A 24,569-nucleotide genomic window follows, 5' to 3' on the forward strand; every position below is an offset into this window, starting at 1 on the left:
ACTGCAGACACTAGTACAGATAATACAGACATTACATACACTGCAGACACTAGAACAGATAATACAGACATTACATACACTGCAGACACTAGAACAGATAATACAGACATTACATACACTGCAGACACTAGTACAGATAATACACACACTACATACACTGCAGACACTAGTACAGATAATACAGACATTACATACACTGCAGACACTAGTACAGATAATACAGACATTACATACACTACAGACACTAGTACAGATAATACAGACATTACATACACTGCAGACACTAGAACAGATAATACAGACATTACATACACTGCAGACACTAGAACAGATAATACAGACATTACATACACTGCAGACACTAGTACAGATAATACACACACTACATACACTGCAGACACTAGTACAGATAATACAGACATTACATACACTGCAGACACTAGTACAGATAATACAGACATTACATACACTGCAGACACTAGTACAGATAATACAGACATTACATATCTCTGCAGAAACTAGTACAGATAATACAGACATTACATACACTGCAGACACTAGTACAGATAATACAGACATTACATATCTCTGCAGAAACTAGTACAGATAATACAGACATTAGATACACTGCAGACACTAGTACAGATAATACAGACATTACATACACTGCAGACACTAGAACAGATAATACAGACATTACATACACTGCAGACACTAGAACAGATAATACAGACATTACATACACTGCAGACACTAGTACAGATAATACACACATTACATACACTGCAGACACTAGTACAGATAATACAGACATTACATACACTGCAGACACTAGAACAGATAATACAGACATTACATACACTGCAGACACTAGAACAGATAATACAGACATTACATACACTGCAGACACTAGAACAGATAATACAGACATTACATACACTGCAGACACTAGTACAGATAATACAGACATTACATACACTGCAGACACTAGTACAGATAATACAGACATTAGATACTCTGCAGACACTAGTACATATAATAGATACATTTACAGACAGGAGCTGCAGAATCTATTTACAGTTCATCACCTTCTATTTACAAAACATGCTGCAAAATCTTCAGCTCAAGGCAAGAGAGAAGAGAACTTTGCAGAATGTTGCAGATACTACAGACAAGTGTCCCCCATGTAATTCTGCACAGTATCACCAGTGTGTCTGAGGGGGATACTGTGCAGAATTACAGGGGTGCAGCAGGAGATCAGCACTGGGGGATCCCCCCCCAGGAGAAGCCCCTGCTGAGGAGGTAACTGGGTGCAGGGTGTCACACACCTGGGTGCTGCTGAGGACATCACTGGGTGCAGGGTGTCACACACCTGGGTGCTGCTGAGGAGGTCACTGCGTGCTGGGTGTCACACACCTGGGTGCTGCTGAGGAGGTCACTGGGTGCTGGGTGTCACACACCTGGGTGCTGCTGTGAGTGTCATTCTGGGCTGTGGGAGAAGCAGAGAGGAGCGTGTAGCAGGATCACATGTAAGAGCCTGAATCTAACATTGCGCCTAAACTGTGATAAAGTAAAGTGATTAATAAGAGGCAGGAAATTACCTGATCACAGATGGTTGTAGCTTGTGATAATTCTGGAAAAACAGTGCGCCAGAATTTAGGCGCAACGACTACACTTAGGCGCACATATATACATAAATACAGCACAAGAACCAGGATTAGACTTTAGATACAGCACCAGAACTGGTCTCAAATCACAAATACAGTAGAAAAAAAGCTCAGTATATAAATACATCAGAACCAAGTTCAGGGTCCAGACTCAGTATATTAACCCCTTAACGACTTGGCCATTTTGCACCTTCCTGATAAAGCCCTTTTTTTTAAATCTGACACTTTAATATATCCGGGTGATTTTGAGATTGTTTTTTCGTGACACAATGGGGGACGTGTATTATCGTATCTGCGCCTAAAAAAAGGCCGGGATCTTTCGGGGTTTTTTTTTTGGGCGCAGAATTGTAGCGGATCATTTATTGTGAGTTTGCGCCAGAAAGAACAGATATTTCCGACTATCCTGACTCCTCTGTCTTTTTTTGGCGCAAGTGGGCGTGGCCCAACTTTCCACATTATCCGTCACATTTATGTGTATTTTGTCGGCATTTTTAGGCGCAATTTTTGGTGCACAATAGACCAGGAAAAAATTGGTCAGAGATCAAAATTAAAGGACACCTGTCATCAGGTCTGTGTCACTAGTCCTGTCACCTCTACCTGTTGGAGCAGCTCACAAGGATCCCATCCCAGCCTTTATCTAGTTATTTCATACATTATTCATTGTAAAATCATCTATTCTTTATCATGTAAATGAGGCTGGTCACATGGTCAGAGGCAGTGATGTCACCCCTGTTACCCCTCCCCTCTCCTCCCCCTGCTCATGTCTGTGTGTAATGTATAGTAAAGCATGGCTAGTGTGTGTGCTGCATCTGCTGACATGCTGCATCCTCCTAATATACAGGTGAGAGACACAGACATCAGCTACACATGAATCTGACATGTTCTGCTGTAACATGGCTGCCTGGAGCTGCTGTATCTCTCCTATACACACACACACACAGGCTGCAGGGGGCGTGGCCACCAGCCCCAGGAAGCACATCATTATACAGCCTCACATCATTATACAGGCTGTCAGTCAAGCACTGGGGGTGTGGCTGTGCCTCCCACTCATGAATAGAGTGGACAGCTCGAATATGCTAATGCTTCATTGGACATTTCACAGGTCATTTGCATACAGCTTTAGGACCTCATTGCTTAGGTTTACAGGCATGTAGAGGGACAATGAAGGGATAGAGGCAATGCTCTCTAATGGCAGTTTATGAAAATATATTTAGTTTAGGGGGGATATTTTGCATGACGGGTTCTCTTTAAGGCGCAGTCCATGTAAGATTCTGGCGCACATCTCATTGATGTCCGCATTTTTATGCACCACTTCAGTACATCGGGCGGTGCTTTCCGGAGACTGATCTCCAATGCCAACAGTCGTGCTTGCGCCAGAATTAGAAAATCCACCCCCAATTTGCTTCATGTTAGTGGAGAAATTTACGCAATATATTTAGTATTTATTTATGAAAAAAATGGAAATTTGGTGAAAATTTTCCCAAAAAAGTCACTTTTACCCCAAATTTTTCTTAGCCACAAGTGTCAAAAGATGAAACAACCCCACAAAATGTGTAAAACTATTTCTCCCGGATGTAGAATTGCCCCACATGTGCAGATAAAATGTATGGGTACGGAGTAGAGGGAAAGAGGGATGTTTGTCTTTTAGAACCCAGACATTTTTTACATGGGTCAGGATGCATTTGGAGAGCCCTAGTGTTACCAAAACAGAAGAGAACCCCAACAAGTGACACCAATTTTTGGAAAGTACACCCTTGGAGAATTTTTCAAGGTGTAATATGTGGTGCAGTGTAATACAAGTGGTGTAGTGAGCATTTTGAACATATGGGTGGTTTTCCAAATATAATGTGCTATGGATGCCCAAGATGGAAATTGCAATTAATTTTGTAATTTTTATAAGATTTTATTACTCAGGAGTTGTATGGTATATCCTGAAATACTCCTTCATGGAGAGGCCAGGTTTCTCAGGGCAGGTCTCACAATGGTATATAGTGTCCTTCCTAACCAGGGGCGGACTGGGAATTTAAAGTGGCCCTGGAAAAAACTGTAAAAGTGGCCCCATTGTGTGGGCGGGGTCAAAACAAGTAGGCGTGGCCTTGTGATGTGGGTAGAGTTACTAAACTCCATACAAACTGTTAATAGATACTAAAACGAACTACAATAGCTTCTCCAATAAACAAGAATGTAACTACTATAATACTACTGCCCCTAAGTAAAATATATTGTAATACTGCCCCCTATGCACAAGAATATAACTACTATAATACTGCCCCCTATGTACAAGAACATAACTGCTATAATACTGCCCCCTATGTACAGGAATATAACTACTATAATACTGCCCCTATGTACAAGAATATAACTACTATAATACTGCCCCCTATGTACAAGAATATAACTAATATAATACTGCCCCCTATGTACAGGAACATAACTGCTATAATACTGCCCCCTATGTACAGGAATATAACTACTATAATACTGCCCCTATGTACAAGAATATAACTACTATAATACTGCCCCTATGTACAGGGATATAACTACTATAATACTGCTCCCTATGTACAAGAATATAACTACTATAATACTGCCCCCTATGTACAAGAATATAACTACTATAATACTGCCCCCTATGTACAAGAATATAACTACTATAATACTGCCCCCTATGTACAAGAATATAACTACTATAATACTGCCCCCTATGTACAAGAATATAACTATTATAATACTGCCCCCTATGTACAAGAATATAACTAATATAATACTGCCCCCTATGTACAGGAACATAACTGCTATAATACTGCCCCCTATGTACAGGAATATAACTACTATAATACTGCCCCTATGTACAAGAATATAACTACTATAATACTGCCCCCTATGTACAGGGATATAACTACTATAATACTGCTCCCTATGTACAAGAATATAACTACTATAATACTGCCCCCTATGTACAAGAATATAACTACTATAATACTGCCCCTATGTACAAGAATATAACTACTATAATACTGCCCCCTATGTACAAGAATATAACTAATATAATACTGCCCCCTATGTACAGGAACATAACTGCTATAATACTGCCCCCTATGTACAGGAATATAACTACTATAATACTGCCCCTATGTACAAGAATATAACTACTATAATACTGCCCCCTATGTACAGGGATATAACTACTATAATACTGCTCCCTATGTACAAGAATTTAACTACTATAATACTGCCCCCTATGTACAAGAATATAACTACTATAATACTGCCCCTATGTACAAGTATATAACTACTATAATACTGCCCCCTATGTACAAGAATATAACTACTATAATACTGCCCCCTATGTACAAGAATATAACTACTATAATACTGCCCCCTATGTACAAGAATATAACTACTATAATACTGCCCCCTATGTAAAAGAATATAACTACTATAATACTGCCCCCTATGTACAAGAATATAACTACTATAATACTGCCCCCTATGTACAAGAATATAACTACTATAATACTGCCCCTATGTACAGGGATATAACTACTATAATACTGCCCCTATGTACAGGAATATAACTACTATAATACTGACCCCTATGTACAGGAATATAACTACTATAATACTGCCCCTATGTACAGGAATATAACTACTATAATACTGACCCCTATGTACAGGAATATAACTACTATAATACTGCCCCCTATGTACAAGAATATAACTACTATAATACTGCCCCTATGTACAAGAATATAACTACTATAATACTGTCCCCCATGTACAAGAATATTACTATAAAACTGCCCCCTATGTACAAGAATATAACTACTATAATACTGCCCCCTATGTACAAGAATATAACTACTATAATACTGTCCCCCATGTACAAGAATATTACTATAAAACTGCCCCCTATGTAAAAGAATATAACTACTATAATACTGCCCCCTATGTACAAGAATATAACTACTATAATACTGCCCCCTATGTACAAGAATATAACTACTATAATACTGTCCCCCATGTACAAGAATATTACTATAAAACTGCCCCCTATGTACAAGAATATAACTACTATAATACTGCCCCCTATGTACAGGAATATAACTACTATAATACTGCCCCCTATGTACAAGAATATAACTACTATAATACTGCCCCCTATGTACAAAAATATAACTACTATAATACTGCCCCCTATGTACAAGAATATAACTACTATAATACTGCCCCCTATGTACAGGAATATAACTACTATAATACTGCCCCTATGTGCAAGAATATAACTACTATAATACTGCCCCCTATGTACAGGAATATAACTATTATAATACTGCCTCCTATGTACAAGAATATAACTACTATAATACTGCCCCTATGTACAAGAATATAACTACTATAATACTGCCCCTTATGTACAGCAACATAACTGCTATAATACTGCCCCCTATGTACAAGAATATAACTACTATAATACTGCCCCCTATGTACAAGAATATAACTACTATAATACTGCCCCCTATATACAAGAATATAACTACTATAATACTGCCCCCTATGTACAGGAATATAACTACTATAATACTGCCTCCTATGTACAGGAATATAACTACTATAATACTGCCCCCTATGTACAGGAATATAACTACTATAATACTGCCCCATATGCACAGGAATATAACTACTATAATACTGCCCCCTATGTACAAGAATATAACTAATATAATACTGTCCCCCATGTACAAGAATAATACTATAAAACTGCCCCCTATGTACAAGAATATAACTACTATAATACTGCCCCCTATGTACAGGAATATAACTACTATAATACTGCCCCCTATGTACAAGAATATTACTATAATACTGCCCTTTATGTACAGGAATATAACTACTATAATACTGCCTCCTATGTACAGGAATATAACTACTATAATACTGTCCCCTATGTACAGGAATATAACTACTATAATACTGCTCCCTATGTACAGGAATATAACTACTATAATACTGCCCTCTATGTACAGGAATATAACTACTATAATACTGCCCTCTATGTACAAGAATATAACTACTATAATACTGCCCCCTATGTACAGGAATATAACTACTATAATACTGCCCCCTATGTACAGGAATATAACTACTATAATACTGCCCCCTATGTACAAGAATATAACTACTATAATACTGCCCCCTATGTACAGGAATATAACTACTATAATACTGCTCATATGTACAAGTATATAACTACTATAATACTGCTCATATGTACAAGAATATAACTACTATAATACTGCCCCCTATGTACAAGAATATAACTACTATAATACTGCCCCCTATGTACAAGAATATAACTACTATAATACTGCCCCCTATGTACAAGAATATAAGAATATAGCTACTATAATACTGTCCCCTATGTAAAGGAATATAACTACTATAATACTGCCCCCTATGTACAGGAATATAGCTACTATTACTAGTAGCCAAACCCCCCCCCCCCCCAGTATACAGTCAGCGTGCCACGCCGGTTTACATCCAGCCCACTGTAGTATATATATATATATATATGTATCCGCCCAGTATACAGCCAGACAGCTCCTGCCCCAGTGTACAGCCCCTGCCCCAGTGTACAGCCAGAAATCCCATAGCCCCAGTATACAGCCAGAAAGCCCATAGCCCCAGTATACAGCCAGAAAGCCCATAGCCCCAGTGTACAACCTGCCAGCCCATAGCCCCAGTGTACAGCCAGACAGCCCCTGCCCCAGTATACAGCCCCTGCCCCAGTATACAGCCCCTGCCCCAGTATACAGCCAGACAGCCCATAGCCCCGGTATACAGCCAGAAAGCCCATAGCCCCGGTATACAGCCAGACAGCCAATAGCCCCGGTAAACAGCCAGACAGCCCATAGCCCCGGTATACAACCAGACAGCCCATAGCCCCGGTATACAGCCAGACAGCCCACAGCCCCGGTATACAGCCATAAAGCCCATAGCCCCGGTATACAACCAGAAAGCCCATAGCCCCGGTATACAACCAGAAAGCCCACAGCCCCGGTATACAGCCAGACAGCCCATAGCCCCGGTATACAGCCAGACAGCCCATAGCCCCGGTATACAGCCAGACAGCCCATAGCCCCGGTATACAGCCAGACAGCGAATAGCCCCGGTATACAGCCAGACAGCCCATAGCCCCGGTATACAGCCAGACAGCCCATAGCCCCGGTATACAGCCAGACAGCCCATAGCCCCGGTATACAGCCAGACAGCCCATAGCCCCGGTATACAGCCAGACAGCCCATAGCCCCGGTATACAGCCAGACAGCCCATAGCCCCGGTATACAGCCAGACAGCCCATAGCCGCGGTATACAGCCAGACAGCCCATAGCCCCGGTATACAGCCAGACAGCCCATAGCCCCGGTATACAGCTAGACAGCCCATAGCCCCGGTATACAGCCAGACAGCCCATAGCCCCGGTATACAGCCATAAAGCCCATAGCCCCAGTGTACAACCTGCAAGCCCATAGCCCCGGTATACAGCCAGATAGCCCACAGCCCCGGTATACAGCCAGACTGCCCATAGCCCCGGTATACAGCCAGACAGCCCATAGCCCCAGTATACAGCCAGATAGCCCATAGCCCCGGTATACAGCCAGACAGCCCATAGCACCGGTATACAGCCAGATAGCCCACAGCCCCGGTATACAGCCAGACAGCCCACAGCCCCGGTATACAGCCAGACAGCCCACAGCCCCGGTATACAGCCAGACTGCCCACAGCCCCGGTATACAGCCAGACTGCCCACAGCCCCGGTATACAGCCAGACAGCCCACAGCCCCGGTATACAGCCAGACAGCCCACAGCTCCGGTATACAGCCCATAGCCCCAGTATACAGCCCATAGCCCCAGTATACAGCCCATAGCCCCAGTATACAGCCCACAGCCCTGGTTTACAGCCAGAAAGCCCATAGCCCCGGTGTACAACCTGCCAAGACCCCAAAACTTCATCATCTCTACTGCATCTACAGGGGTACACCTAGAGAATGATGAAGCGGGGTTTTGTGCAAAAAATTGTTGGGCATATAGATTTGGGAGGTCCTCAGAGAAAAAGAATTTGAAAAAAATCTATTTCAGTGAGGCCATCAGTGTCAAAATGAATTCCTGAGCTGCCCACGAACAGATCGGCCAATCAGATGTCTATGGGAGGTGGCATGAAGCCACCAGACATGCCCCCTAAAGATGATGATTGGTGCTGTCCTAGACAGCACAAGTCATCATCCTGTGTTAACCCCTGCATGCCCCCTGATGATGTTTACTGCTGCTATTGGCTGGTCGCATCGACCAGCCAATAGCATCGATCATGAAATGGGGGTTGCCACGAAATTCTTCTGGTCCACGAGTCTGCACACTAGTACGGACTAATGTGTGTCTTTAAGTCACTAGTCCGTAAGTGTGTGTCGTTAAGACTAGTGCACGTCGTTAAGTCACTTTCCGCCGCGCCGTACTAATACTGCACAAGTCGTGAAGGGGTTAATACCATACCCAAGGCCGGCACATAAAATAGCACCAGAACTAAGATTACTACATGAAATGATTAACAGAACCAGGCTGAATACATAGATACAGCACAAGAACCTTGTGCAGACTGTATATATACAGCACCAGGCTTTGTACACTCACCGGCCACTTTATTAGGTACACCATGCTAGTAACGGGTTGGACCCCCTTTTGCCTTCAGAACTGCCTCAATTCTTCGTGGCATAGATACAACAAGGTGCTGGAAGCTCCTCAGAGATGTTGGTCCATATTGACATGATGGCATCACACAGTTGCCGCAGATTTGTCGGCTGCACATCCATGATGCGAATCTCCCGTTCCACCACATCCCAAAGATGCTCTATTGGATTGAGATCTGGTGACTGTGGAGGCCATTTGAGTCCAGTGACCTCATTGTCATGTTCAAGAAACCAGTCTGAGATGATTCCAGCTTTATGACATGGCGCATTATCCTGCTGAAAGTAGCATCAGATGTTACAGGGTACATTGTGCTCATAAAGGGATGGACATGGTCAGTAATAATATATTCCCCACACCATGACACCACCACCACCAGCCTGAACCGCTGATACAAGGCAGGATGGATCCATGCTTTCATGTTGTTGACGCCAAATTCTGACCCTACCATCCGAATGTCGCAGCAGAAATCGAGACTCATCAGACCAGGCAACGTTTTTCCAATCTTCAACTGTCCAATTTCGATGAGCTTGTGCAAATTGTAGCCTCAGTTTCCTGTTCTTAGCTGAAAGGAGTGGCACCCGGTGTGGTCTTCTGCTGCTGTAGCCCATCTGCCTCAAAGTTGGACGTACTGTGCGTTCAGAGATGCTCTTCTGCCTACCTTGGTTGTAACGGGTGGCGATTTGAGTCACTGTTGCCTTTCTATCAGCTCGAACCAGTCTGCCCATTCTCCTCTGACCTCTGGCATCAACAAGGCATTTCCGCCCACAGAACTGCCGCTCACTGGATGTTTTTTCTTTTTCGGACCATTCTCTGTAAACCCTAGAGATGGTTGTGTGTGAAAATCCCAGTAGATCAGCAGTTTCTGAAATACTCAGACCAGCCCTTCTGGCACCAACAACCATGCCACGTTCAGAGGCCACAAATCACCTTTCTTCCCCATACTGATGCTCGGGAGAACTGCAGGAGATTGTCTTGACCATGTCTACATGCCTAAATGCACTGAGTTGCCGCCATGTGATTGGCTGATTAGAAATTAAGTGTTAACGAGCAGTTGGACAGGTGTACCTAATAAAGTGGCCGGTGAGTGTATATTAATACAGCAAAGAACAAGGTTTAAAGTATAAGTGCAGCACCAGAACCAAGCTCATAAATATAGCACCAGAAACAAGCTCAGTATATTAACACAGCGACAGAAGCAGGCTGACCACAGAACTACAGAAAAAGAACCATGATCAGTACAGAAATAGAATCGGGTTCAGAAAGTAAATATCACCAGAAAAAGATCAGACCACACATATAACAGAAGAACCAAGCTCAATTCATATATACAGTACAAGAACCAGGCTCAGTACATACCATTAACTTTGTACATAAATACAGTACTAGAACCAGGCTGAGTACATGATACAGTACCAGAACCAGGCTGAGTACATGATACAGTACCAGAACCAGGCTGAGTACATGATACAGCACCAGAACCAGGCTGAGTACATGATACAGCACCAGAATGACTTGTAATGTACATGTTCCCCAGACCAGCCAGTATTGTATCATTGTAGCAGCGCGGGGGCTATTATATATGACAGGTCCATCTATTAGCGTTACAGCCTCCATTATCAGGACTGATAGTATTACTGGTTCTGTTACCTCCTGGATCAGAGCTGGAATTAGGCGTCACATGATCTGTAGGTGACATTAATGGTGACCAGGATGTAGGAGGGTCTGAGGGATAACATTGTACAAACATTGTAGAAATATAGAGAATATACATAGACCTCGTCTTCTGATATCAGGACATGTTCTCCTCTGCAGGATGAAGCTTCTGCTCCTCGTGGTCCTGGTGTGGACGGCGTCTGATGAGGCTTCTGCAGGTTCAGTAACTTCTCTCCTCAGCCGCTTTATAATTATATCCTCCTCTAATATCAGTGATAAGTAAGCAGGGGCGTAACTAGGATAGGCTGGGCCCCATAGCAGATTTCTGCATGGGGCCCCCCTTCTATATATATATATATCAGGCACACGTCTGGCGCACTGGAGAGGAGAAGAGGTGGTCGCGGTTCACCACTCCCCTCTCCATAGAGAATAGAGCCGCATGGCTGTTCTTACGGCCATAGATGGAGCACGCTCTCTCTCTTTTGCTCGAAACAGTGAGTACTCGTTGTGGTCACCGTACCGAGCCCAGGCGTATAGAAGCTTATGGGGGAAGTATATCCGGCAGCAAATTTGCAGCCAGATATACACCCCCCATATGTTCTTGTGAATGTACCCCTATACAGACATGTTTATACGCAGAGTATATACAAACTCATTCAGTATATACCCACATACAGTACACACATTATATACATATACAATACACACATATATACACATACAGTATACACTGACCATATATACACATATATGCAGGATAAAAACACCATATACACACATGCTGCGTATACATACAGAATATACACACATACAGCAAATTAACACACATTCAGTATATACAGCATACATACTTACCATATACAAAGCATATACAAAAACACACATACATCATATATATATATATATACTTAAATGTGCACATATATATGCTTATATAAATACAGTATCTGCTTCTATGCATTTATACACAGTATATACATATATATACACTGTAGATGCATATATACACATATATATAGTATTAAAACATATACACAGTATATACATAAATATACACATAATATGCATATATACACATATACACAGTATATATACATAAATACACACAGAATATGCATATATAAATAATATATACACATATACACAGTATATATACAGTATATACACAAATACACACAGTATATACATATACACAGTATATATACAGTATATACATAAATATACACATAATATGCATATATACACATATACACAGTATATATACATAAATACACACAGAATATGCATATATAAATAGTATATACACATATACACAGTATATACATATATATACACAGTACATACATATATATACACAGTATATATACAGTATATACATAAATACACACAGAATATGCATATATAAATAGTATATACACATATACACAGTATATACATATATATACACAGTACATACATATATATACACAGTATATATACAGTATATACATAAATACACACAGAATATGCATATATAAATAGTATATACACATATACACAGTATATACATATATATATACACAGTACATACATATATATACACAGTATATATACAGTATATACATAAATACACACAGAATATGCATATATAAATAGTATATACACATATACACAGTATATACATATATATATACACAGTACATACATATATATACACAGTATATATACAGTATATACATAAATACACACAGAATATGCATATATAAATAGTATATACACATATACACAGTATATACATATATATATACACAGTACATACATATATATACACAGTATATATACAGTATATACATAAATACACACAGAATATGCATATATAAATAGTATATACACATATACACAGTATATACATATATATACACAGTACATACATATATATACACAGTATATATACAGTATATACATAAATACACACAGAATATGCATATATAAATAGTATATACACATATACACAGTACATACATATATATACACAGTATATATACAGTATATACATAAATACACACAGAATATGCATATATAAATAGTATATACACATATACACAGTATATACATATATATACACAGTACATACATATATATACACAGTACATACATATATATACACAGTATATATACAGTATATACATAAATACACACAGAATATGCATTTATAAACAGTATATACATATATACACAGTATATATACAGTACATACATATATACACACAGTTTATGCATATAAGTACATATATACACACAGATAAATACATCTTTATATACTTACCTTTCAAGAAGTTTGGGGGCTGTATTGGCGTCAGGTGGGTGCCCGGTGCCATTCAGACGGCACGGGGGGGGGGCGCGAGCGGGGGGGGGGGGACGAGGGTGGGCGAGCGGGGGAGGGGGGGCGAGTGCGAGCGGGGGGGCCAAAACGAGCGGGGGGGGGGCGAGACAGGGGGGGGGCGAGTGCGAGCAAAGATGTAGCGGGTGGGTCAGAGATGTAGAGGGCGGGTCATTGAGATGAGCGGGCGGGTTATTAAGATCAGCGGGCGTGTCAGGGGGATGAGAGGCTGGAGATCCAGGAAAGAGTTGGGCAGACCAGGAGAGATGTGGGCGGTGGCCGGGACACAGTGGGAGGGGCCCGGGGGCACGATACGGCAGGCACCCGGCAGTGCAGCCTCCCCTGCCGTGGCAAAGCACTAGTCTGCAGGGAGTGGGACCGTGCATCCCCGGGCCCCTGAACCTCACGGGCCCCGTAGCAACCGCTACGGCTGCTACGGCGGTAGTTACGCCACTGTAAGTAAGATATGTGGGAGGAGCGGTGGGAGAGGAGCAGCACAACATCTGGTTTGGAGTCTCTTAGTGGTTGGGTCTTGTCTGGGGTCTCTGTTCTTTGGTCTGGGGTCTCTGTTCTTTGGTCTGGGGTCTCTGTTCTTTGGTCTGGGGTCTCTGTTCTTTGGTCTGGGGTCTATACTTGTTAAGGACATCTGATCCTGGTTCTCTAATCTGTGCTCTGGTTTGGTGGTCGGAGTTTATACAATGGCTGATCCTGGGTCTATATTCATTCCTTGGTTTGGGGTCTAGAGTATCTGATCGTTAGTCTTTTTTTATTTTGTGATCTGGTTTGGGGGCTGAATTCATTTAGCGGATCTTTTCCTGGTCTCATAATAATCTGTGTCCTAGGATCCTTATTTTATAGGGTGTTTGGGGTCTACCTTTATTTTTTTGGTTTGGGGGTCTGTACTTATGTTATCTGATATTGGGTCTCCTTTCAGTTTGTGATCTGGTTTGGGGTCTGTATTTGTTTAGGGCTTCTTAACCTCTCACTTTTTATTTTTTCATTTTGGGTGTCTTAATATCTTCATTAAAACCTACCACTTGAAGTGGCAGGTTTCTGATGGAAATACCGGGCACCAGCTCAGGGTGAGCTGGTGCCGGAGCTTATTTTCGTTAGCGTTTTAGACCGCGGTATCGCAGTTTAAAACACTTTTTAAACTGTATAGCCGGCGCAGGCTTCACTTCCTATGTAGCCGCGCGCACGGTAAGCGCCGAGCGCGTACCTGCCTGCGCCGGCTATAAAGTTTAAAAAGTGTTTTAAACTGCGATACCGCGGTTTAAAACACTAACGAAAATAAGCTCCGGCACCAGCTCACCCTGAGCTGGTGCCCGGTATTTCCATCAGAAACCTGCCACTACAAGTGGTAAAGAGAAAAAATATCCTTCATCTAACTGCTTAAGCCTAAAAGTAGATCGCAATTCACATGTAAGATCAACAAATTTCACTGTATTCCACACTATATTTAAAACTATAAATATAAATGCATCTTTTTTCTATTTCTATATGAATATATAAAAACCATGTTAATTGTTATATCTATTCTAAACACAAGCCTCGGTTTCATGCATTACGTCTTCTCCGAACTGCTACGGATATGACGTTAATCAGCCAACAGGTGCATGCAGGTAATTTAAATGACTTACAACTAGAGATGAGCGAACACTAAAATGCTCGGGTACTCGTTATTCGAGACGAACTTTTCCCGATGCTCGAGTGCTCGTCTCGAATAACGAACCCCATTGAAGTCAATGGGAGACTCGAGCATTTTTCAAGGGGACCAAGGCTCTGCACAGGGAAGCTTGGCCAAACACCTGGGAACCTCAGAAAAGGATGGAAACACCACGGAAATGGACAGGAAACAGCAGGGGCAGCATGCATGGATGCCTCTGAGGCTGCTTAATCGCACCATTATGCCAAAATTATGGGCAACAGCATGGCCATGACAGAGTGACAGAATGAAGCTAGATAGCATCTAAAACATCCAATAATTGACCCTGACACTATAGGGGACGGCATGCAGAGGCAGCGGCAGCAGGCTAGAGAGTGTCATGGCGACATACCCTAAATGGACTCAGGCTTCAAACCAATGGGTGGCAGAGAGGAACCAAAGGAGGTGAGCAAGAAGCGCTCAAATAATATCGGTACATGATAAAAGTTTGCCAGTATATTTTGTGGATTACACAGCAGGGTGGCGACAAAGTTAACATGGAAGCCATGAAAACAACCCAAAATTCTGCCTGACACAGCTCGTTTGATAAGGGGACGATGTATGGAGGCAGTGAACTAGTAGTAGATTAAAGGTGCTGCAGTTAAAACTATGTTAGTTGGATCTTGGCATGGAGCTGGCGCTCCGCTGCCAGGCGAGCTTTCGCCAATCCAAGCCCCTGTCTATAGGCTACTCCCCAAACAGCACTTCTAAGAACCTTTTGTATAAGATCAAGTGTAGTAGCGTTCTTATAAGTTTAGGATATGGCGGGTGAGGGGAATGTAAACAGATGCGCAAGAAGCGCTGAAATAATATCCCTAAATGGTAAAAGTTTGCAAGTATATTTTGGGGATTACACAGCAGGGTGGCGACAAAGTTAACAACTTTGATGTGGAATGCCCTGTAATAGCTCTTGGGCGGTGTGCCTTTTATCGCCTAGGCTCAGCAGTTTCAGCACCGCCTGCTGTCGCTTAGCGAAGGCACTGCTGCTGTGCCTAGAGCTACCGACTGATGGCGCCATGCCCACGGATGGTAATTCGGAGGAGGAGGAGGTGGAGGAGGGGTGGGAGGAGGTATAGTAGGCCTTTGAGACCTGGACCGAGGTAGGCCCCGCAATTCTCTGCGTCGGCAGTATATGACCAGCCCCAGGGTCAGACTCGGTCCCAGCCTGCACCAAGTTAAGTGTAGTAGCGTTCTCATAAGTTTGGGATATGGCGGGTGAGGGGAATGTAAACAGATGCGCAAGAAGCGCATGATGCGCATGGAGCTGGCGTTCCGCTGCCAGGCGAGCTTTCGCCAATCCAAGCCCCTGTCTCTAGGCTACTCCCCAAACAGCACTTCTAAGAACTAAGATCAAGTGTAGTAGCGTTCTTATAAGTTTAGGATATGCCGGGTGAGGGGAATGTAAACAGATGCGCAAGAAGCGCTGAAATAATATCCCTAAATGGTAAAAGTTTGCCAGTATATTTTGTGGATAACACAGCAGGGTGGCGACAAAGTTAACAACTTTGATGTGGAATCCATGAAAACAACCCAAATTTCTGCCTGACACACCTCGTTTGATAAAGGGACGATGTATGGAGGCAGCTATATGGACGACTTTTGGAGGTAGCAATGGAGACAACGTGTGGAGGCTGCTATGGAGACAATTTAATTTGGATAGTGCCTGTATGTGGCAGTCCCAAACATTTTTCAAACCAGAGGAGCAGGTAGGTGGCCCTCCAGTAAAATGGGATAGATTGAGTGCCTGTATGTGGCAGTCCCAAAAATGTTTCAAACCAGAGGAGCAGGTAGGTGGCCCTGCAGTAAAATGGAATAGATTGAGTGCCTGTATGTGGCAGTCCCAAAAATGTTTCAAACCAGAGGAGCAGGTAGGTGGCCCTGCAGTAAAATGGAATAGATTGAGTGCCTGTATGTGGCAGTCCCAAAAATTGTTCAAACCAGAGGAGCAGGTAGGTGGCCCTGCAGTAAAATGGAATAGATTGAGTGCCTGTATGTGGCAGTCCCAAAAATTGTTCAAACCAGAGGAGCAGGTAGGTGGCCCTGCAGTAAAATGGAATAGATTGAGTGCCTGTATGTGGCAGTCCCAAAAATGTTTCAAACCAGAGGAGCAGGTAGGTGGCCCTGCAGTAAAATGGAATAGATTGAGTGCCTGTATGTGGCAGTCCCAAAAATGTTTCAAACCAGAGGAGCTGGTAGGTGGCCCTGCAGTAAAATGGAATAGATTGAGTGCCTGTATGTGGCAGTCCCAAAAATTGTTCAAACCAGAGGAGCAGGTAGGTGGCCCTGCAGTAAAATGGAATAGATTGAGTGCCTGTATGTGGCAGTCCCAAAAATTGTTCAAACCAGAGGAGCAGGTAGGTGGCCCTGCAGTAAAATGGAATAGATTGAGTGCCTGTATGTGGCAGTCCCAAAAATTGTTCAAACCAGAGGAGCAGGTAGGAGGCCCTGCAGTAAAATGGAATAGATTGAGTGCCTGTATGTGGCACTCACAAAAATTGTTTCAAACAGAGGACCGGGTAGGTGGCCCTCCAGAAAAATTAAATGCATGAAGTACTATAGCAAGAGCCAGTGGGCCCTGTCAAAAAATAGCCAGTTTCCTCTGCTTTACTGTACAAAGAGGAGGAGAAGGAGGAAAATGAGGAGGAGGAGGAGGAGTGGATCAATTATTCAGGTTGAGCTTCCTTCACCTGGTGGAGATTGGAAATTCTGAGAAATCCAGCCTTTATTCATTTTAATAAGCGTCAGCCTGTCAGCGCTGTCAGTCGACAGGCGTGTACGCTTATCGGTGATGATGCCACCAGCTGCACTGAAAACCCGCTCGGACAAGACGCTAGCGGCAGGGCAGGCAAGAACCTCCAAGGCGTAGAGCGCCAGTTCGTGCCACATGTCCAGCTTTGAAACCCAGTAGTTGTAGGGAGCTGTGTGATCATTTAGGACGATGGTATGGTCAGCTACGTACTCCCTCACCATCTTTCTGTAAAGATCAGCCCTACTCTGCCGAGACTGGGGACAGGTGACAGTGTCTTGCTGGGGTGACATAAAGCTGGCAAAAGCCTTGTAAAGCGTACCCTTGCCAGTGCTGGACAAGCTGCCTGCTCGCCTACTCTCCCTCGCTACTTGTCCCGCAGAACTACGCACTCTGCCGCTAGCGCTGTCAGAAGGGAAATACTGTTTCAGCTTGTGCACCAGGGCCTGCTGGTATTCATGCATTCTCACACTCCTTTCCTCTCCAGGGATGAGAGTGGGAAGATTTTGCTTGTACCGTGGGTCCAGGAGAGTGAACACCCAGTAATCGGTGCTGGAATAAATTCTTTGAACGCGAGGGTCACGGGATAGGCAGCCTAGCATGAAATCTGCCATATGCGCCAGAGTACCAACGCGTAAGAATTCACTCCCCTCACTGGCCTGACTGTCCATTTCCTCCTCCTCCAACTCCTCCAACTCCTCTTCTTCTGCCCATACACGCTGAACAGTGAAGGACTCAACAATGGTCCCCTCTTGTGTCTCGCCAACATTCTCCTCCTCTTCCTCCTCATCCTCCTCCACCTCCACCTCCTCCGATATGCGCTGAGAAACAGACCTCAGGGTGCTTTGGCTATCAACAAGGGAATATTCTTCCCCCGTCTCTTGTGACGAGCGCAAAGCTTCCGACTTCATGCTGACCAGAGAGTTTTTCAACAGGCCAAGCAGCGGGATGGTGAGGCTGATGATGGCGGCATCGCCACTGACCATCTGTGTTGACTCCTCAAAGTTACTCAGCACCTGACAGATATCAGACATCCACGTCCACTCCTCATTGTAGACTTGAGGAAGCTGACTGACCTGACTACCAGTTCTGGTGGAAGTTGACATCTGGCAGTCTACAATCGCTCTGCGCTGCTGGTAAACTCTGGATAACATGGTCAGTGTTGAATTCCACCTCGTGGGCACGTCGCACAACAGTCGGTGAGCGGGCAGTTGGAGGCGGCGCTGCGCTGCCCTGAGAGTGGCAGCATCTGGGCTGGACTTCCTGAAATGCGCACAGATGCGGCGCACCTTCGTGAGCAAATCAGACAGATTGGGGTATGTCTTGAGGAAACGCTGCACTATCAGATTTAACACATGGGCCAGGCATGGCACATGTGTCAGTCTGCCGAGTTGCAGAGCCGCCACCAGGTTACGGCCGTTGTCACACACAACCATTCCCGGCTTGAGGTTCAGCGGTGCCAGCCACAGATCAGTCTGCGCCGTGATGCCCTGTAATAGCTCTTGGGCGGTGTGCCTTTTGTCGCCTAGGCTCAGCAGTTTGAGCACCGCCTGCTGTCGCTTAGCGACGGCACTGCTGCTGTGCCTAGAGCTACCGACTGATGGCGCCGTGCCCACGGATGGTAGTTCGGAGGAGGAGGTGGAGGAGGGGTGGGAGGAGGAGGAGGCATAGTAGGCCTGAAACACCTGGACCGAGGTAGGCCCCGCAATCCTCGGCGTCGGCAGTATATGAGCAGCCCCAGGGTCAGACTCGGTCCCAGCCTCCACCAAGTTAACCCAATGTGCCGTCAGCGATATATAGTGGCCCTGCCCGGCAGCACTCGTCCACGTGTCCGTGGTCAGGTGGACCTTGTCAGAAACGGCGTTGGTCAGGGCACGGATGATGTTGTCTGACACGTGCTGGTGCAGGGCTGGGACGGCACATCGGGAAAAGTAGTGGCGGCTGGGGACCGAATACCGAGGGGCGGCCGCCGCCATGAGGTTGCGAAAGGCCTCGGTCTCTACTAGCCTATAGGGCAGCATCTCCAGGCTAAGCAATCTGGAGATGTGCACATTAAGGGCTTGGGCGTGCGGGTGGGTTGCACTATATTTGCGTTTCCGCTCCAGCGTCTGGGGTATGGAGAGCTGAACGCTGGTGGATGCTGTGGAGGATCGTGGAGGCGACGATGGGGTTTTTGTGCCAGGGTCCTGGGCAGGGGGCTGACTAGCAGCTGACACAGGGGAAGGAGCAGTGGTGTGCACGGCCGGAGGTGAACGGGCTTGTTGCCACTGAGTGGGGTGCTTAGCATTCATATGCCTGCGCATACTGGTGGTAGTTAAGCTAGTAGTGGTGGAACCCCTGCTGAGCCTGGTTTGGCAAATGTTGCACACCACAGTCCGTCGGTCATCTGGTGTTTCCTTAAAGAACCTCCACACTTCTGAAGATCTAGCCCTCGCCGCAAGAGCCCTCACCACGGGAGCTTCACTAGTTGACAGTGGCGCTGATGCACCAGCTCTGGCCCTGCCTCTCCGTCTGGCCCCACCACTGCCTCTTCCAACCTGTTCAGGTCGAGGACTCTCCTCCGTCTCAGAAGCACTGTGTTCACCCGGCCTCTCAACCCAGCTTGGGTCTGTCACCTCATCATCCTCCGATCCCTCAGTCTGCTCCCCCCTCGGACTTCCTGCCCTGACAACAACTTCCCCACTGTCTGACAACCGTGTCTCCTCATCGTCGGACACCTCTTTACACACTTCCACTACGTCAAGAAGGTCATCATCACCCACAGACTGTGACTGGTGGAAAACCTGGGCATCGGAAAATTGCTCAGCAGCAACCGGACAAGTGGTTTGTGACTGTGGGAAGGGTCCAGAAAACAGTTCCTCAGAGTATGCCGGTTCAAATGCCAAATTTTCCTGGGAGGGGGCAGACTGGGGGGGAGGAGGCTGAGGTGCAGGAGCTGGAGGAGTGGGGATTTCGGTGACATGGGTGGACTGCGTGGAAGACTGACTGGTGGTGGACAAATTGCTCGAAGCATTGTCAGCAATCCACGACATCACCTGTTCGCACTGTTCTGGCCTCAACAGTGCTCTACCACGAGTCCCAGTAACTTCAGACATGAACCTAGGGAGTGTAGCTCTGCGGCGTTCCCCTGCTCCCTCATCAGCAGGTGGTGTCTCACCCCGCCCAGGACCACGGCCTCTGACCCCTGCAGTAGTTGGACGCCCACGTCCCCGCCCTCGTCCTCTACCCCTAGCCCTCGGGTTAAACATTTTTAAAATGAGAGTTATAACTTTTTTTTTTTTTTTACTTCTTTTTGTTTTTTTTGGTGTTTTTTTGTGTTTTTTTTTTTTTTTTGTGTTTTTTGTTTTTTTTTGAGTTTTTAAAACCAAACAATCCTATCCTATTGCTATGGCTATTTTCTAGCCAAGTATCAAAGGAAGCACACTACTATGCCAGATGAGATGACACTGAGTTATTGCCTAATAGAAATCCAACCCCTACTGAATTTTGCCACTTCGGCCTTTGCTATGGATATGTGCGCCACTAAGCGCAGAACACAGCGGTCGCAAGTCTCACTACAAATTGCTCAGAATTGGCAAGTACATGCACTGCAGAAACTACAGCCACCAGCAGATCAACCAGAAATCAAATATATAGAACGCTACTGTAGGCTTCAAGAAGCTGTTTGTATTCTCCTATGGCTATTTTCTAGCCAAGTATCAAAGGAAGCACACTACTATGCCAGATGAGATGACACTGAGTTATTGCCTAATAGAAATCCAACCCCTACTGAATTTTGCCACTTCGGCCTTTGCTATGGATATGTGCGCCACTAAGCGCAGAACACAGCGGTCGCAAGTCTCACTACAAATTGCTCAGAATTGGCAAGTACATGCACTGCAGAAACTACAGCCACCAGCAGATCAACCAGAAATCAAATATATAGAACGCTACTGTAGGCTTCAAGAAGCTGTTTGTATTCTCCTATGGCTATTTTCTAGCCAAGTATCAAAGGAAGCACACTACTATGCCAGATGAGATGACACTGAGTTATTGCCTAATAGAAATCCAACCCCTACTGAATTTTGCCACTTCGGCCTTTGCTATGGATATGTGCGCCACTAAGCGCAGAACACAGCGGTCGCAAGTCTCACTACAAATTGCTCAGAATTGGCAAGTACATGCACTGCAGAAACTACAGCCACCAGCAGATCAACCAGAAATCAAATATATAGAACGCTACTGTAGGCTTCAAGAAGCTGTTTGTATTCTCCTATGGCTATTTTCTAGCCAAGTATCAAAGGAAGCACACTACTATGCCAGATGAGATGACACTGAGTTATTGCCTAATAGAAATCCAACCCCTACTGAATTTTGCCACTTCGGCCTTTGCTATGGATATGTGCGCCACTAAGCGCAGAACACAGCGGTCGCAAGTCTCACTACAAATTGCTCAGAATTGGCAAGTACATGCACTGCAGAAACTACAGCCACCAGCAGATCAACCAGAAATCAAATATATAGAACGCTACTGTAGGCTTCAAGAAGCTGTTTGTATTCTCCTATGGCTATTTTCTAGCCAAGTATCAAAGGAAGCACAGTACTATGCCAGATGAGATGACACTGAGTTATTGCCTAATAGAAATCCAACCCCTACTGCATTTTGCCACTTCGGTCTTTGCTATGGATATGTGTGCCACTAAGAGCTAAACACAACGGTAGCAAGTCCCCCTGCTAATTCCTCACAAAATGGTAAAAGATGCAAATTAAAATAAAAAAAGTAGAACGTTATTGTAGCCCTAAGAAGGGCTGTTGGGTTCTTTGAGAATCACTCCTGCCTAACAGTAAGCTAATAGAACACCCTAACGCTTTCCCTGACCAGCAGCAGCTCTCTCCCTAGCGGCATCCAGAGACAGAATGATCCGAGCAGCGCGGGCAGCGGCTAGTCTATCCCAGGGTCACCTGATCTGGCCAGCCAACCACTGCTATCGACGTGTAAGGGTACCACGTCATGCTGGGTGGAGTGCAGAGTCTCCTGGCTTGTGATTGGCTCTGTTTCTGGCCGCCAAAAAGCAAAACGGCGGGAGCTGCCATTTTCTCGAGCGGGCGAAGTATTCGTCCGAGTAACGAGCAGTTTCGAGTACCCTAATGCTCGACCGAGCATCAAGCTCGGACGAGCATGTTCGCTCATCTCTACTTACAACCATTTGTTTTTAACTTTTCACCATGAGTAAGGCTTAGGTACAAGCCGAAACGCGTAGGTGGCTCGCCTACATGCTCACTGCACAGATTTTTTAATGTGAGAAGAATAAACGCTATCTTTTATTGGATGTGCCACGTCTACTTCGTTTTTGGTTTCACTACAAGTGGTAGGTTTCCTTTAATCTTGGATCTTTATTTGTTTAGGTTGTTTGATCATTTGTCTCCATTTATTTTGTTGCCTGGTTTGGGGTCTGAATTTAGACAAGGTGCCCATTACCAGATCTATATTTATTCTGTGGTTTTGGGGTCTGTACTTATTTTATCTGATATTGGGTCTCCTCTTCTTTCCTGATCTGCTTTGGGGTCTCTATTTGTTGATGGTGTCTGATCCTTAATCTCTATTTATTCCCGGGTCTGGTTTGGGGTCTGTATCTGTTACGATTGTCGGATCTTGGTTCTCTCTTTATTCTGCCATCTGGGGTCTGTATTAGTTGTGATGTCCATCTAGAATCTGTATCCATCTAATGTTTGGCTGATGGGGTCATTTCCATCCCCTGAGACTGAGGCCATGACCCGTGTAATTCCTGTGTCCATGGATGATGATGTTACTTTATATTTCTCTTTAGATGCAGAAAACGTCACAGATATTGAGAAACCTGATCTGATCATGAAAAAAGCAGACGTGGACTCCTCCTCAATCCAAGAAAAATGTAAATTACAAAAATGCTTAAATCAATTTAACCCCTTAATGACCTTAACGGCTTGTTTTTTGCATAATAAATTGCACTTCATAGTAACAGTATTTAATATTCCATGCCGTGTACTGGGAAGCGGGAAAAAAGCCAAATGTTGTGAAATTGGTGAAAAAAACCCATTTTCTTGTGGGCTTGGATTTTACAGCTTTCACTGTGCACCACAAATGACGAGTCTACTTTATTCTTTGGCTCGGTGCGATCACGGAGATAAAACATTTGTGTAGGTTTTATAATGTTTTTATACATTTACAAAAATTAAAACCTCCTGTACAAAAAAATTATTCTTTATTTTGCCTGGCGCTAATAACTTTTTCATACTTCGTTGCACGGAGCAGTGGGTGGTGTCATTTTTACAGCCTTTTTATTGAATATTTTATCAAAATTTTTTAGCATATTTTGATAGATCGGACATTTTGGGAAGCGACGATACCAACATGTTTTTGATTTTTACTGTTTATATTTATATCAGTTCTTGGGAAAGGAGGGTGATTGGAATTTTTAGGTTTAATTTTATTTTATTTTACTTATTTATTAATATTTTTCCAGACCCCCTGGGGTACTTTAACCTTAGTTTGTGTAATTGAGCCTTCCATATACTGTTATACTATAGTATGGCAGTATATGGGGATTTTCCACACCATCTATTACAATGTGCAAATCACACATTGTAATAGATGGGGAAAAAATTAGACAGCCTCGGGTCTTTGTACGGCTGTCATGGCAACCAATCGCCACCCCCCTGGTGACTTCACAGGGGGCAGT

At 44.1% G+C, this 24,569-nt stretch overlaps 1 protein-coding gene across 1 annotated transcript in view; it reads left to right on the top strand.

Annotated features, from left to right (window-relative positions):
• The window catches only part of LOC140122765 (fucolectin-like), a 69,567-nt gene that overhangs the window by 37,944 nt on the left and 7,054 nt on the right, over positions 1–24,569 (top strand). Inside the window, exons 3-4 of the mRNA XM_072143961.1 lie at positions 11,221–11,279; positions 23,679–23,762. Of these exons, the coding sequence (XP_072000062.1) occupies positions 11,222–11,279; positions 23,679–23,762 (142 nt within the window). The 5' untranslated portion in view covers position 11,221. The remainder of the gene's footprint in view (positions 1–11,220; positions 11,280–23,678; positions 23,763–24,569) is intronic.

The sequence above is a fragment of the Engystomops pustulosus genome, chromosome 3 (assembly GCF_040894005.1).
Source record: "Engystomops pustulosus chromosome 3, aEngPut4.maternal, whole genome shotgun sequence".
Lineage (NCBI taxonomy): Eukaryota > Metazoa > Chordata > Amphibia > Anura > Leptodactylidae > Engystomops > Engystomops pustulosus.